The sequence below is a fragment of the Quercus robur genome, chromosome 5 (genome assembly GCF_932294415.1).
Source record: "Quercus robur chromosome 5, dhQueRobu3.1, whole genome shotgun sequence".
Taxonomy (NCBI): Eukaryota; Viridiplantae; Streptophyta; class Magnoliopsida; order Fagales; family Fagaceae; genus Quercus; species Quercus robur.
In genome coordinates this window covers 63,511,927-63,527,338 of record NC_065538.1, presented here as the reverse complement: position 1 = coordinate 63,527,338, position 15,412 = coordinate 63,511,927, and the positions used below count along the sequence as shown (strand labels likewise).

Genomic DNA, 15,412 nt, shown 5'->3' with positions numbered 1-15,412 from the left:
ACTTTATTCTTTTTTTCTCTCTTCTCTCATTCTTCCTCATCTTTTCTTCTCACTCTCATTGCTTTTCTCTCTTCCTCTCAGCCTCACCATGCCACCTCCTCAACCTAATGCCAATCTCTGTTGCTATTTTTTTTTTTTTTTTTTTTTTTTTTTTTTTTTTTTTTGCAGTGATTTGATGGGTGAGTTCGGCAGTGGGTGGGTTCAGATGGTGATGGGCAGATCAATGGTGGTGGGTTGTGACGGGTAGATTCAGTGGTGGGTGGGCCGGCCTATCAGTGGCTTGCGATGGTGAAGGGCAAATAGGTGGTGGTGGGTTCTGATGTGCGAATTCGATGGTAGGTGGGCCAGCCTGTGGATGGGTTCCGATGGATGGGTCAGGGGTGGGTGGGTTAGCGGCAGTAGTCGGCAGGTGAGTGGGATGCGATTGCTTGGGTTGTGTTTTTTGTTTTTGTTTTTGTTTATATGTGGTGGTGGTTTTGGTGTTCTACTGTGGTGGTTCTGGTGTGAGACAGTGGTGGGGTGGGATGTGGGGCGTTGATGGGTGGGTGGGTCAACGATGGGTGGATTGGTGGCAGCAGTGGGTGGGTGTGTGGGATAAGACTGCTTGGGTTGTGTTTTTTGTTTTTGTTTTTGTTTTTGTTTATTTGTGGTGGTGGTTTTGGTGTTCTGCTATGGTGGTTCTGGTGTGAGACGGTGGTGGGTGGGATGTGGGGCGTTGATGGGTGCTGGCAGCAGGGGTGGGCTGTAGGTTGTGGTAGGGGTGGTTTGTTTTTTTATTTTGTATTTTTATATATTATTGGTTTTTTTAATGTTATTTTAATATTTGTATATATTATTTTATTGTATAGAATTGAAGAATAGAAGATGTGATATATGGTGAATTGTAAAATGGTGAGTTAAAATAATAAAATAGTGTTTTTGATGTATCAAAATTGCATTTTTATAGAACACTAGATAGGAATGCTCTTATGACATAAACCACAACAATCTATGACTATGAGAATGAACCAACAAAAATTATCAGATACCCATTAAAAAATAACAAATACGTATATGACCAAACTAAAGCTTCAAAACAAAAACCCACGTCTCATAGTTCTTGTTATTGGCTTCGATTTATTCTTATAGACATTGCAGTTACCTAAGAAAGACACGCCCAAGTGAAACTGAAACAAGGAATTGAACGGTGGAGATTGGTGATTCGGAGTAGATTTCGAGTGATCTTTGATGGGGATTTTGATGAGAGGGAGATGGAAGGCAACCATTGTATAGAATTATGGGGCAATTCATCAGCAAGATAACTAAGTACTAACCTGGCTTTTGATTAGCTAGAAGATGTCCTACATTCCAAATAAGTTTTAATACAAAATACTTTTTTCCATACAAAGGACAAATTAAATTTGTTCCTGTAACTTTCATGTGTGAATGTAATCTACAAAAAAAAGTACCAAATTTTTTACTTGTAAAAGAATTACATTGCAACAAAACCCGTAGAAAATAAAAAAATGTAACAAAAGCCTGGAAAGAGAATTTCAGTTTTCTTTCATGAACACATACATCATCTCCTTCATAATATGGACAGAAACTACATAAACATATGCATCACACATTTCTTATTAACTTCTCTAATTCATGGGCCCCTCTTCAACATTTTTCATCTGTTTGGCACTGCTAGCTTCCTTGGCTGTGTCATAGGACGCATGCAATCCAAAAAATAAATAGTAAACCAAGATTATTAGAGTCCATAACCCGAACCTTTCAAACGATGCTCTATCTATAGACCCAAGAAGGAAAATGTTGATGGCAATTGATAGTGATGGCAGCCACGGTACCAATGGTGAACCCCAAACTTTTGGTTTCCTGGCCTGTGGAACGAAAAGCCAAAGCCCAATAGTTGACAAGAGCCAAATTGGTCCAGTTATTGCGTACGCAATCCAACCATCAGTAGATATGGCCCAATAAACAGCAGTGGCAATTGCAGATCCAAGAATAAGGGCAAGAAACACAATGAATTTGATACGGTTTGCTGTTGTTGTCTCCCCACTAACATAGTATCGACGCACAAGAAGGCCAATAGCCACAAGCATAAAGATAAACAGTGTGGAGATTGAGAGCAAGTTTGAGAGAATCCCAAGCGATGTGAAGAAGGCAATTACTGCAGTAGCTGCAAGCATGACCACTGTGGCATTGACAGGAGTCCCAGTTTTCTCATTCACAATGGCGAGCCACGGGGGCATCATGTGTGTACGTGCAATATGTGTGAGATATCGAGCTTGACCCACTGCTGATACAAGCAAAACTGTTGTCATGCCCTTCAATGCACCAGCAGCAACTATGTACTTAGCCCATCCCATACCTACGGCTTCAAATGCCACAGAAAATGGTGCATCTTTATCAATATCTGTGTATGGTTGCATCAGGCATAGCGTCACGGCTAGCAAACAATATGCCAATGTAGTAATCACCATTGAGCCAACAAGACCAATAGGAATGTCCCGACCGGGATTCTTTGTTTCCTCAGCCATGGTTGAGACAGCATCAAATCCAACATAGGCAAAGAAAAGCACTGCTGATGCTTGAAAGATGCCACGGGCGCCAAACGGTGCAAAATCGCTGTAATTTTTGGTGTCTGCTTTTGTAAGGCCTGCAATGATGATGAAGATAATGACAGCAACATGGAAGATGGAGGCAATGTAATTGAATCGCGAGGAGCCCTTTGTGCTCATAACAGCCATAACGCAAATGATAGCCAAGACAACAACGGCAATGGGGTCAAGGTATCTGTAGTCTGGTGATAAACTATGGGCTACAATGCGGAAATCATTTGGCTGGTGGTTCAAGAGTGTGGCAAAGTAGGATGTCCAAGAACGGGCAACGGCTGCTCCACTAATCACGTACTCGAGTACGATGTTTCCGGCAGCAATGAAGGCCATGAAATCACCCAGCTCTACCCTCAAATAGGCAAATGATCCACCTGAGAGGAAAACATCTTGTTAGCTTAATTAGCCAGTGTTTAAAGTAACATAAATTTTATTCAACTGTGCATGTCAAGGTAAAGGATGCTGTCATGAATTCCCATTAACTAACAATTAACCAAAAAAAGACAAATATCTCCAGAATCATGAAAGTAATAAATCAAAATTATTTGTATTTTTTTTTTCACATTCAAGTAACACAAGACATGTTAAGCTCAACTAAACGCAGTACGCGAATGTGTACCACTTAATTGGAACATGCATTAGTATCACTATCACAACATGTAATATGCCACAAAAGCACATGACACGAGCCGTATCCTAGTAATGGTTCTGAGCCAATGGGTAAGATTGTTTTACAAGTTACAACCAATTCAACGCATTGGAGATTGCCCTGTAGGTTAATGAATAATGATAATCACAGACGCTAGCTATTACTGGAAGTGGCAGCCAACAAAAACCTAGGAATCAATTCTAATGGGCCAAGAAACAAGTGGAGAGCCTGTCATCTAGGCTTAATTGGAGAGGCAACCAAATGAAACCAAAAAAATCACCTGTCCCGAGCGTATTAGATGGGTCAGCCTGGAATTTTGGACTCTAATCGAGTCTGGAATTACTATGACCCAGCTTGTCATTATTGACCCTTATTTTACTCCCCCATTCAGAAGCAATGCAGATATTATTTGCATTTCCAAAATTCTTTTTACTCAGGATGAGAGTATGAGTATGACACGCATTGTCATAATTTTTTGCCCAATTTGCCAAAGTGGTGAATAAAAACAAAATTGATCAAAATTTGAGTAACACAAAAGTTGTATCTCTAAACTTTCTTGTCCTAATTACTAAATAAATGATAAGATTTTGTCAATCAAATGGCAGAAAGCTTTTTCTTTCTTTACTTACTGTTGTTTTGGTTGTACATGGCTAATTGCCGACACAAGCATTTCACCACTTGGCTATTAAATAAACCTAATTTTTTCTCCAAAAAAAAAAAAGAAAAGAAAACCTAATTTCATCGCAACAACCCTTTTTACATTAATTGTTTACCTAAAAGGCCAGCTTTATTTTCAAGACACATCTTTCATTTCGCGTAAATTATAGAGTTTCAACCTATGACGTCTACTCCTAATTATAGTTCTTTATTATCAGATTAAAACACCAATCGGTTTTTTATGTAGGCAGAGATTGAACCTAAATCTTTTATTCAACCATCAGAGACTTTACTAATTGAGTTAACTAAAACTCACAAATATCAAGATGTATCAACAAACTAACTATCAAATTTTTCTCCAAATTTAATAAAAGGGTTATATTAACTAATATCTTTAGAGTAGATGATAAATTATTTTAGAAAAGTTTTAACACAAATTTTATGAAAAATATAAAAAATAAAAAAAGGTAAAAAAATTAATTATTTTTTTCTTTTCTCATAAAATTATTTTACAAAAAAAGTATTTTTTTTTTTTTTTAAAATAACGCTCTTAAGAAAATGATCTTATTCACATGAGGCCAAACAAAAATCTAGCAGGATTAAAAAATAATAATTATAAGGCACCGTTATAAAGAGCATGTGCATGGATATTTCTTCCGGTTCTGGTGAAAAGACCAATTGTGTGTGGACTTTTCTTTACAAATTACGTCATTTTCATAAAGACAAACAGGGATTTCAAAATCAGACCTTGGACCTTTTGTCCAAAGAATATTAAATATAATATATTGAGTGGCCCATAACTCCATATCATATTATAAAAAACAGCCACCAGATTCTAGAGATAGCCCTCACTTAAAAGTCAATATTAAAACTAATATTTTATAAATTACACAAATTACACCAACATAACTAAAAAGTCAACAGAAAATTCTATCTAATCAATCTCAAAAAAGACACTCTTGAATTTTTAATAACCATTAGGATAAAATCAAAAGGAAAACAAAAGTTGTAAAAGTTGTAAAACTCATCGGGCAGAAAAACTGATAAACAATGATATCCAAAATTCGGTCTAAAAAGTTGTTTTGAACTTTCAACTCTCAAACTCAATTATTATTACAGTACTTTTCAATATTTTCCAGTTGATTCTCTTTCAATAATAATACTAATTTATAAAATCATCCATCTCTATTTCTCTCTCTCTCTCTCTCTCTCTCTATATATATATATATATAAAAGGAGAATAAAAGTTTTTTTTTTTACAAAACAATGTTAATAACATTTTTTTTTTTTAGAATCAATGTTAATAACATTAAAATAACTTGAGTGGGTGCTTCATTTTGAGTTTGTTTGTTGTATGCAAATGAATTTATACATCAACCCTTAAAACTTTTAATTTAATGAGTAAAAAAATGTGGAGGTAGTTTTGTCTTTTGACTTCTATTTTATATTTTATTTAAAGTTTAAACAAGTCACACGAGTAATTAAATAGGTTTTTTTTTTTTTTTTTTGAGAATGAGTTATTAAATAGTTTATATAACTTAAAGTACATCTAAATAATTTATTTAATTAGTATGTAATGGGTTGAAAAAAATTCCCTCCAAATCTAATTAAGTTAAAAAATAAATAAATAAATAAAAGTCGACAAACAACGCATTTCCAAATATTAAAATAAATAAATAAAGCTCTTTCCACGGAGCATTGAACTACCTCCAATAGAAACAGCTAAAGCCTAAACGTATCAGAATAAATACTCTATACTCCCTCCTTGACTTAAAAAACAATTTAAAATCGAAATCCTAATCCTATGATCAAATCTTTAATTTCCTACGTATTAGTCAATTATATATACATTTAAAAGGCAATCACCTATATTAACTGCCTAATCAAATGACCATTAAAGCTTGAAAGATAATCATAATACTAACCATACAAATAAAGAAAAATGTTATGTTTACAATATTTTTACAACAAATCTTAAATGACAGATTATTATTAGTAATTACGGACAAAAAAAAAAAGTAATTTAAATTATACTTTCAAATAATAACTTACCAATTATAATTTGTTAGGAAAATATTATGAAATTATTTTTCATAAATAAATAAATATATTATTACAATAATTTTATTAAAAAAATTAACAAAAAAGATAAGAAAAAGAAACAAGATTATAAGGATGGTATTGATACCTGCGACTGGAATCTCAACGGCGAACTCGGTGTAACAAAAGACAGAGAGTAAAGCAGAGATGCCGGAAACGACGTAGGACAACACAACAGCAGGTCCCGCATGTTGTTGAGCCTCAAGGCCAGTGAGGACGAAGATCCCAGCTCCAATCACAGCTCCTATGCCGAACCACATGAGGTCCCACCAATTCAGCGTCTTCTTCATCTCGTGCTGGCTCCGTGCCTTCACATCCACTAGCTCCGTCTGGTCCAACGACCGAGTCAGAACTCGGTCCTTCAGCCTACGCGGTGTGTCCTTCAACGCCTTCGCATAGTTTCCCCAGCTCCGAAACGATTCCTCGGGGAGAAAGTCTTCTTTTGTGCACGAGCACCCTCTTCTCCGAACACCTTCGTCTCCTCCGTAGTCTCCCATCTGAGTCAACTCACTTCTCTCTGTCTCTGTTTGCTTCCCAAGAATATAGAATAAATAGAGAAAGAGAGAGATATTATTAAGTGTATGTTTGGATTCAACGTCTCACGTCTGCGTCCGCGTTTTCCTTTTTTTTTTTTTTTTTTTTTTTTTTTTTTTTTTTTTTTTTTTTTTTTTTTTTTTTTTTTTTTTTTTTTTTTTTTTTTTTTTTCAGCTGCATATTGTTGACTTTTCAGTCATAAACAGTGACTTATATACTGTTCATGGGTCTCACAAACTTCACTTTTTATCAACTTTTTCATTAAAAATGGGTCCCACGGTACTATTTACACATTTAAAAATTATTTTGCTACAGTATTTTCAGTTTTCAGTTTCAGTAAAATAAGTTCTATCCAAACAGACCCTAAACGAATACAATGAATCTCCTTTTTTTCCTCTTGAATGATAATGAATCTTTTTTGAAAGCACAGCTAACGTATTAATAATGGGGTTTATTACCGTGCTGTACTTAGAGCATACGTTAATAAAATATTTTAAAAAATTTTAAAAAATATATATAATTAATTATTTTGACAATTTTTTAAATTTTTTATAAAAATTTTTCCAAAATAGATAATTAAATCGGACCCTTAATAATATTGTTTATGTTACTGTCTAAGCAGCAAGATTCTAGGACATTCTATTTTAAGTAATATTTTTATAGAAAATTAAAAAAGTTGTTAAAGAAGTTTTTTTTTTTTCATCTTTACCTAAACAGTTTCTTAAAATAGATTATTAACCTAAGTATAATTATCTACTACTATTATTATTATTTTTTAATTTGGTAAGGGTAAAACTTATATACATTTATTACAATCTTTAGATTCAATTCATTAGGTAGTGGTATTCCATCAAAATTGTCAAAATCGGGATCCTATATAGGATCGTGAGAGATAGTTGGGATCGTGAGTAGATCGTAAGATCCTACATTATTTGAGAAAAAAACAAAAAATATACATTGATAAGTTAAATAATCACATAAATTATACATTCATTGATATAATTACCATACATCCATTTGTAAACATAATTTAAAGAGACCAAAAATTTCAAAATGTGACACTCTATAAGGATATTTTTTATTTGGGTCCAACTGACTCTCTCTACATTAGAGTGGAAAAACTTAGTCTATTGAAATTTTATTTTTCATTTGGGTCCAACTAAACCTTCTGTCAAGTTAAAGAAGATTACAAGAAACTAAGGTTGTTTAGGATCATCATAATCATACGATCCTACCGAGCCTAAACGATCGCAAAGATTCTTAAAAGATTCGGATCGTTTTGGGCAGGTGAGATCGTAAAATCGTAGAATAGTAGGATCCAGATCAAGATTTTGACAACCATGAATCTAATTAATTCAACTTGTAAAATCTCTGATAGTTAAATAAGAGACTTGAAATTCAATTTCCACTTAAATAAAAATTGACTAATGTCTTAATTTGATAATAAATAGCTATTAACAAAAACGAATGTCATAAGTTAAGACTCTCTAAAAATAAAAGATACAATACATTAAGTTTTTCAATTAAATTCAAATATTCAATTTCTTTTAAAGAAAAAAGATAAATTATGTTTACCTTATTGATCAATGTAATAAAGCGTATTTAATTAAAAAATCTAATATACTTCACCTATACCTAAATTTTACCTAAACCATAATTTCCTGTGGAGGAGAGAGAGAGAGAGAGATTAATCGATTGATTGATTGATTCTGACATGAGCTCCTTGTATGTGTTGTTAAAAATTTGAAACAGGAAACTCATTCAAGACCAGTAATTTACAACATTATTTTTATTAATTAGCATTGTATTCGTAGTAATTAACTTGGTCTGGATAGTCGTAATTATACATCAAAGTAAATTAGGCAGTAACCATAGCAGTTTTTTTTTGTTGAGAAGACAGTATTTTTATTAATTGTTTGGTATTTGTAGTAATTTACTTGGTCTAGATAACAGTAATTATAGATTAAAGGAAAAGACAATAAGGTATAATCATTATCGTCATTAGCATTTCTTATCATGGGTCATACTAACGAGTGCCCTTAGGGTACTGATTAAAAATTCATTTTAGAAAAATTTTGACATTACTTTTATGAGAAATGAAAAAATCAATCAAAACATTAATTGTTGTTTTTTCTTTTTCCATAAAAACTTTCTTTAACTGGATTCTTAACCAGTGTCTTAAGGACATTCATTAGCATTTCTCATCATTATATAACAATTTTTTTCATAATTACAAAATTTTTCACAATTTTTTACCATAATTATGACAAGACAAACCATCATTGGTGAATAAAAACGATAGGTCCAATGTCAAAATTGTTGTAAAAAAATTGTGAAATAATTTGTTGTCCCAACTTTAAAACCACTTTTTTCATAATTTGTACTGACAATAATGGTGCTAAATAGCCATATAGTTATTTTTAACACCACTAAAACTCAAAATGTTCCTTACAATAATAGAGCTAAAGTAATAATTTTTTGACTCTATAAAATAACTGTACACTGTAGTAGCTAAAAGGTTAAAAAAAATATTTTTTTTTATTTTACGTTCATACTACTTTTCTTATTTTTTATCCTTTCTTCTCCCTTTCATTTTGCATACACACTACTTTCTCTTCGTGTCTTTGTGCAACGTCTACATTACTGATTACTTTTCCTCTATCCGTGTATCTGTGCAGTGATATGTGGTAGTTGTGGTTGTGTTACGGTGGTTGAATAAAATATTATTTTATTATAATATTTATATTATTTTATTATATTAAAAATTAAAATAAATATGAAAAGATAAAAAAAATATAATGACTTTTTGTACCATTGAAAAGTTAAAAATTTTACTTCACTACTGTGAATGCTATTAATACTCCGACTGGCAGCTGCCGAAAGATTCGCATTTTGATAGAATCTTTCAATTGAAGAATCTAGTTGGACAGCTGGGAATGGGATCATGAGATTGAGATTTGAGAGCAACCTACGGCATGTGGGAATGGGACCCACTTGAGATCATAATTGTCACGGGTGAAAGATGCAAAAATCGTAAAAGATGTTTACTTTAGTTTGGTTGCTTCCTCTTGTTCATTTCACATTTGGATTATTGATCCGTTTGGATAAAATTTATTTTACTAAAATTAAAAATTAAAAATTAAAAATTAAAAACTAAAAATACTGTAATAAAATAATTTTAAAATGTGTAAATAGTATCATAAGACCCATTTTTAATGAAAAAATTATTGAAAAGTGAGATTTGTGGGTCTCATGAACAGTACACGGATCCACTGATGTTTATGAACAGTACCCGTAACAGTGTTATTTGCTCCTGAAACGCGTGCCAAAAAAAAAGAAGAGTAAAACTCGCAAACGCACAAATGTTGATGCAAAAACACGTATCCAAACGGATATTATATACCACAGATAGTTTGAGACGTGGAAGTTGAAGGTTTATTGAAGAATGTATGAAATATATACAATGGTATATATTTCATTTTCGTTAAGAATAAAGAAATTAATTGATGTGATCCAATTTAATTCTTTCTCTTGTCAATACTATCTTTTGATCTAGGTACTTAAATTTCAAAATCGAATAATTAATTAAATCATGCTCTTTTTGAACCTTTGAAGTTTATATTGATCACACTTAATTTCTAGTCAACGTTTGAGAGGCCCACAATAATGGTATGCAAGATTTTTAGTGTATACCTTGTATGGTCGGATTCATACTTATTAGTATGGATCAAGATCCGTACAAATCTTAGGCTCGTTTGGTAGAAAAGTTTGAATAGTGTTGTTTGTAATTTTTTGAAATACGTGTGAGTAAAAATGTGTGTAAAAATATATGTAATGTTGTTTAAAAACTGAAAATGAGTGTTTGAAATGCCCTACCAAACGGGCCCTAGATTTTGTATTAGTTGCAAATTCTCACATTTCTATCATAACAAATTTTTACTTCTTCATTTTTTTACTTTTTTAGACTTTTTTTTTTGTTCAAGAATTGAGATTGAAAATTATTTTTTGAATTTTCAATCTTAGTCATTGATAACTATTGCACACAAAGGTGCAAGATATTACACTTTATCTCAATTATATTATTATTAATGACAGATATCATCATATTAAGATACTAGATCCCTTCTTCTTGGTTTAGATGAATGTAGACAATATTCAAATCCTTTCATTTTGGAGTTTTTTGGGGATTTGTTCTATGATAATTTTTAATATTAGGCTAAAATATCACTTTGGAGGATTTCATACTACCAACATCACTTACCGCTAAATACATGCAAATTACGTAGTTATATATTGCAATTCTTTATAGTTCCCTAAAGCCCTCTAAGATTTCACATTTATATAGTTTTTGTACGTGCATTACATGATTGAACCCTTAATTATCAATCAAACTTACACTTCTAAATTTAATTTACAATTTTATCCTAAGCTACTAATGAATAAACAAATGAAAACAGTAAATTTTTTTTTTTTTTTTTTTATAGAAAAACATTAGTAGCTAATTAATTAGGCTCAATAAAGGACAAAAGCTATACCAAACCAAACTTTAATAAAAGACAAAAACAACACTAAACCAAACTTACTGTAGAAAAACTATTCACGCTTTTTATATAGTTAGGTGATCTCAAAATATCAAACTAATGTCAATACATATAAATGAATGAATGTTTCTCCAAAAAAAAAGAATGAATAAAACGGGAAAAATAGGTTAGCTGAAACATTGAGTTTTGGCTCACCAAGTAACTAACCAAAAAGATCTTTTCACCTTTTTCATACAAGTTTTGCGTGTTTAACTAAAAGCCTCTGTTTTTCCTTATTTAGGAAATATAATATTAAGATGGAAAATGCTTCATCTATAACATTCTACAAGGCTTATACAACAACAACAACAACAACAACAAAAAATTCTAATGTGGTGATTTGCTATTAGTTCTAATTTGAACTTACCACTGAATTTTTTTTCCCCACCAATAATAGTTTGTAATAATTAGTCACTTAATGATTTTATTGTGAAAATATTATAGGCATAACATTTCTTAATATTAAAGTTTTTTTTCTTTCTCATCCAAACTAAGGGTATGTTTGGTACACTGGATGTGAATTACAACAGGAATGGTAATCTTTATTACCGGGAATAAAATGTGTTGTAATGGAATAACTAAACATATTCATTAGTTTGGTTGTGAGTTGTAACATTAGAATAAAACATATGATCTATTTTAGGAAATATCTCATTCATACAATTATATTTCTTAGAAAATAATATATTTAAAATTTTAAAGAGATGAGTTATTTTTTGATGATTTTTTATTTCCATAATTGTTAGGTGGATATAGAAAGTTTATTTATTTGGAAATATATTAATGTTAGAAATTATTACATCTACTAAGGAATAGCTATTACAGCCCTTTTAGAGAGGAATATTTATTCCTTATTTTAAAGAATAGCTATTCATAAGGAATGACTATTCATTGTAATAAAAACATAACCAAACTATTGAATAGCTAAACCATAGGAATAGCTGTTACATTACAATGCCTATTACAGTCTACCAAACATGCCCTAATTGTTTAGGCTCAATAATGACAAAAGCTATACAAAACCAAACTTAAATAAAAGAAAAAAAAAACTACATTAAACCAAACTTACGGTAGAAAAGTTATTCATGCTTTTTATATAGTTAGGCGATTTCAAAGTATCAAACCAATGTCAATACATATCAATGAAAAAAATAAAAAGGGAAAATGAGGTTAGCTAAAACGTTGAGTTTTGGCTCACTTTTTGACTAACCAAAAGGACCTCTTTGCCTTTTTCATACATGTTTGCATGATTAACTGAAAGCCTATGTTTCTCCTTATTTAGGAAATATAATATTAAGATGAGAAGTGCTTCATCTACAATATTTCTACAATACTTACACAACAAAATCTAATGTGGTAATTTGTTATAGGTTCTAATTTGAACTTACCACTGAATTTTTTTTCCCCATCAATAATAGTCAGTAATAATTTGTCACTTATGATTTTATTGTAAAAGTATTATGAAAATTTTATAGATATAACATTTCTTAATATTAAAGTTTTTTTTCTTTCTCATCCAAACTAAATGTTTAGGCTCAATAAAGGACACAAAACAATGCCAAACCAAACTTCAATAAAAGATAAAAACTATACTAAACCAAACTCAGATATAGATAAAAACTGAATCCATTTCACTTTATTATTTTGTTCTAAATATTAGTTCTCTTTAACGTTGGTAAATATAGACTAGATTCAACCTCAAATTTCTGATTCTATACTTATCAACAAGCTTGAGCAACTTATTAGAGGTATTCCAGTGGATCCCTGGGGGGCACCCTCTAGAGTCGCCTTGCAAGACTGCTTATTCAAAATGAAGAACACAGTCGAGTGAGGTCATTGCGAAATAATCATACTTGAACTTTCAACTCTCTCCATGTTCCTCTCCTAACACAACTTAAGCAACTTTTTAAAGGTATTCCAATGGCACAAATTACTGGGCTCCCAGATTCCTTTGTATGGCCCCATAATAATGATATTTGCTTGGTTAGTTCGGCGTCAAAATTTTTATACCAACAAAAACGAGTGCCTCTGGATAAACAGTTGTGGAATTAGATATGAAATTACAATGCCCTAAAAAGATCAACTATTCCTTTGGAAAGTCATGCGCAATTAAGTTCCCACAGCGCAATATTTAGCCTTTTCTCACCTAAATATTAATGAACAATACCCCAGATGCAACAATCTAGAAACAACAATTCATATCTTACGTGATTGCCTTTGGGCTAAGGAGGTTTGGGGTCAATCCTTGGGGATCTTGCCATATTTTCTTTTTTTCACATGCCCTTACAAGCTTGGCTGCGGAGCAATGTGACTGCAGATGGTGTAATTTTGCACCAGCAACTTCCTTGGAAAATATATTTTCCCTTCCTATGTTGGAATTTATGGTTAGCTAGAAATGAACATATTTTTAAGAACCAATCTTGATCCAAGCATAGCCTAGTCTACACAACGATGCAAACAGCCACATAATATTTTTTTTTTCTGAGCCAGTTTTGATAGACCAGTTCAAGTTAAGACCCCGCAAATTATTAGATGGGCTGCACCAAATGAACCCTATATAAAGCTAAATACGGATGGTAGTTCCATAGATAACCTAGGGATGGTCGACGCAGGGGAACTACTGCATGATAACTCAAGATTCTGGATATTAGGACTTTCTCCAAATATGGGTATAGCAACTAATAATATGGTAAAGTTCGTAGCAGTCAGGCAGGGTCTCCTGTTAGCATGGGAATTGGGATTCAAATTTATCCAGCTTGTGATTGATTCTATAACAATTTTATCCTGATTAACTGATACAAATTCTACTTACCCTCCTGATGTGTTGTCTTTAATATGTGATTGTAGGAGCCTCATAGGGCGAGTATGGGAGATGCAGGCGCGTAATATATATCATGAAGCAAACAAATGCACGGATGCACTAGCGAAACAAGGAACCCACCAACAGCATATTCTGACTATCTATAATAACTGTCCCACTTTTGTATACCACTGTTTAGTAAGGGATTTGGTTAGCCTTGGGAGTAGTGGACTATGTGTCCGAAGGTCAGATAATGATGTTGTTGTATGAACTCTTTTTTTAAGTAAATAAGAAACTCCATTTCTACCCACACACCAAAAAAAAAAATCTTATTTTAAATTCAACGTATTTATTATTAAATAACATGTCAGAACAATGTTATACACCTGTTTTTCCAATCATCCATACCTCAAAAGAAGGGGAGAAAAGAGATGGAACAAATATCTTTCCCCTCTAATCCTACACCCTACAGGTGAATGGTAAGGGAAGGAACTCCAGCCCTATAAATAAGAACCTTACCCCCAGAGCATGGGATCCGAAAATTTAGAGGAAAAGTTGTACTTAACAAACCCATCCTCGACATTCCTAAGGTCGAAATTACAGTAGAGTATTTGTCTATTTGATCAGTTCTTTTATTTACTTGGTCCAGTGTCTCTATCTTTTTTAGATCTTTTACTTGCCAAAGCCCTTTACCCATATTTATCAAATTAATTGTGACGGTCAATCCATTATATCCATACATTTCCCTTGTAGCCATTTTTGGCACACACATATATATTTTTTCTGTAAAAATATATTGAACACCCTAACTTGACAATCTCAAGAATTTATTTCAACAAAAATAAGTGTAATGCTAGAAACACAATAAAATTTTACGACTTTCTTAAATTAACATGCCAACTCACACATGGGTTTACCACAATTTCTAAATCAAATTTTTTTGGTATGCTAATTTAGGAATATTGTTAAATTCTTATGAAATTTTGTTGTGTTCCTAGTAATACTTGGAAAATTAATAGGTACTCTCAAAGTACCATAAATACGTACTCCCCCCCTCTCACATAAATGGTAGGTCCCACCATGAATTTAATTAGTGGGACCTACCATTCATGTGAGAGGAGGGAGTACGCATTTATGGTACTTTGGGAGTACACAATAATTTTCCATTCTAGCCCCACAAACATAATCCTCAACCTCTAAAATAAATAAATAAATAAAATCCCAAACAACAAGATTAGGCCGAACAACAACAAACGAACAAAATATTCAACAAAAACCCATTCAAAAACCAAATAAATAAACCAATAATTCTAATTTGTAACTCATTTAGCCTATTCCATAAAAATAGTTTATAATTTAATTCTTTCTAAAAAGGGTATCTAGAGAGATACTATGACCGTGAATTCTCCTCAACGTCACCAGTAGCTCTGCCAACTCTCTTCGACTTTGCATTCACAATAGTTTTGCTCTCCTTGGCGACTTAGCTCACAGT

At 32.2% G+C, this 15,412-nt stretch overlaps 1 protein-coding gene across 1 annotated transcript; it reads right to left on the bottom strand.

Annotated features, from left to right (window-relative positions):
* Positions 1–1,433: 1,433 nt before the first annotated feature.
* LOC126726637 (cationic amino acid transporter 1-like) lies at positions 1,434–6,577 on the bottom strand. The gene is made up of 2 exons (XM_050431947.1): positions 6,095–6,577; positions 1,434–2,974 (listed from the first exon to the last, which is right to left on the bottom strand). Exons 1-2 carry the CDS (start codon positions 6,501–6,503, stop codon positions 1,626–1,628), a joined length of 1,758 nt encoding a protein of 585 aa, XP_050287904.1. The 5' UTR covers positions 6,504–6,577; the 3' UTR covers positions 1,434–1,625.
* Positions 6,578–15,412: the final 8,835 nt, after the last annotated feature.

Excerpts from the sequence above, each read along its gene's own strand:
- LOC126726637 (XM_050431947.1), bottom strand. The coding sequence starts at position 6,503 with ATGGGAGACTACGGAGGAGACGAAGGTGTTCGGAGAAGAGGGTGCTCG. Across the intron at positions 2,975-6,094 it reads CGTTGAGATTCCAGTCGCAG|GTGGATCATTTGCCTATTTG; the intron begins GTATCAATACCA and ends TTTTCCTCTCAG.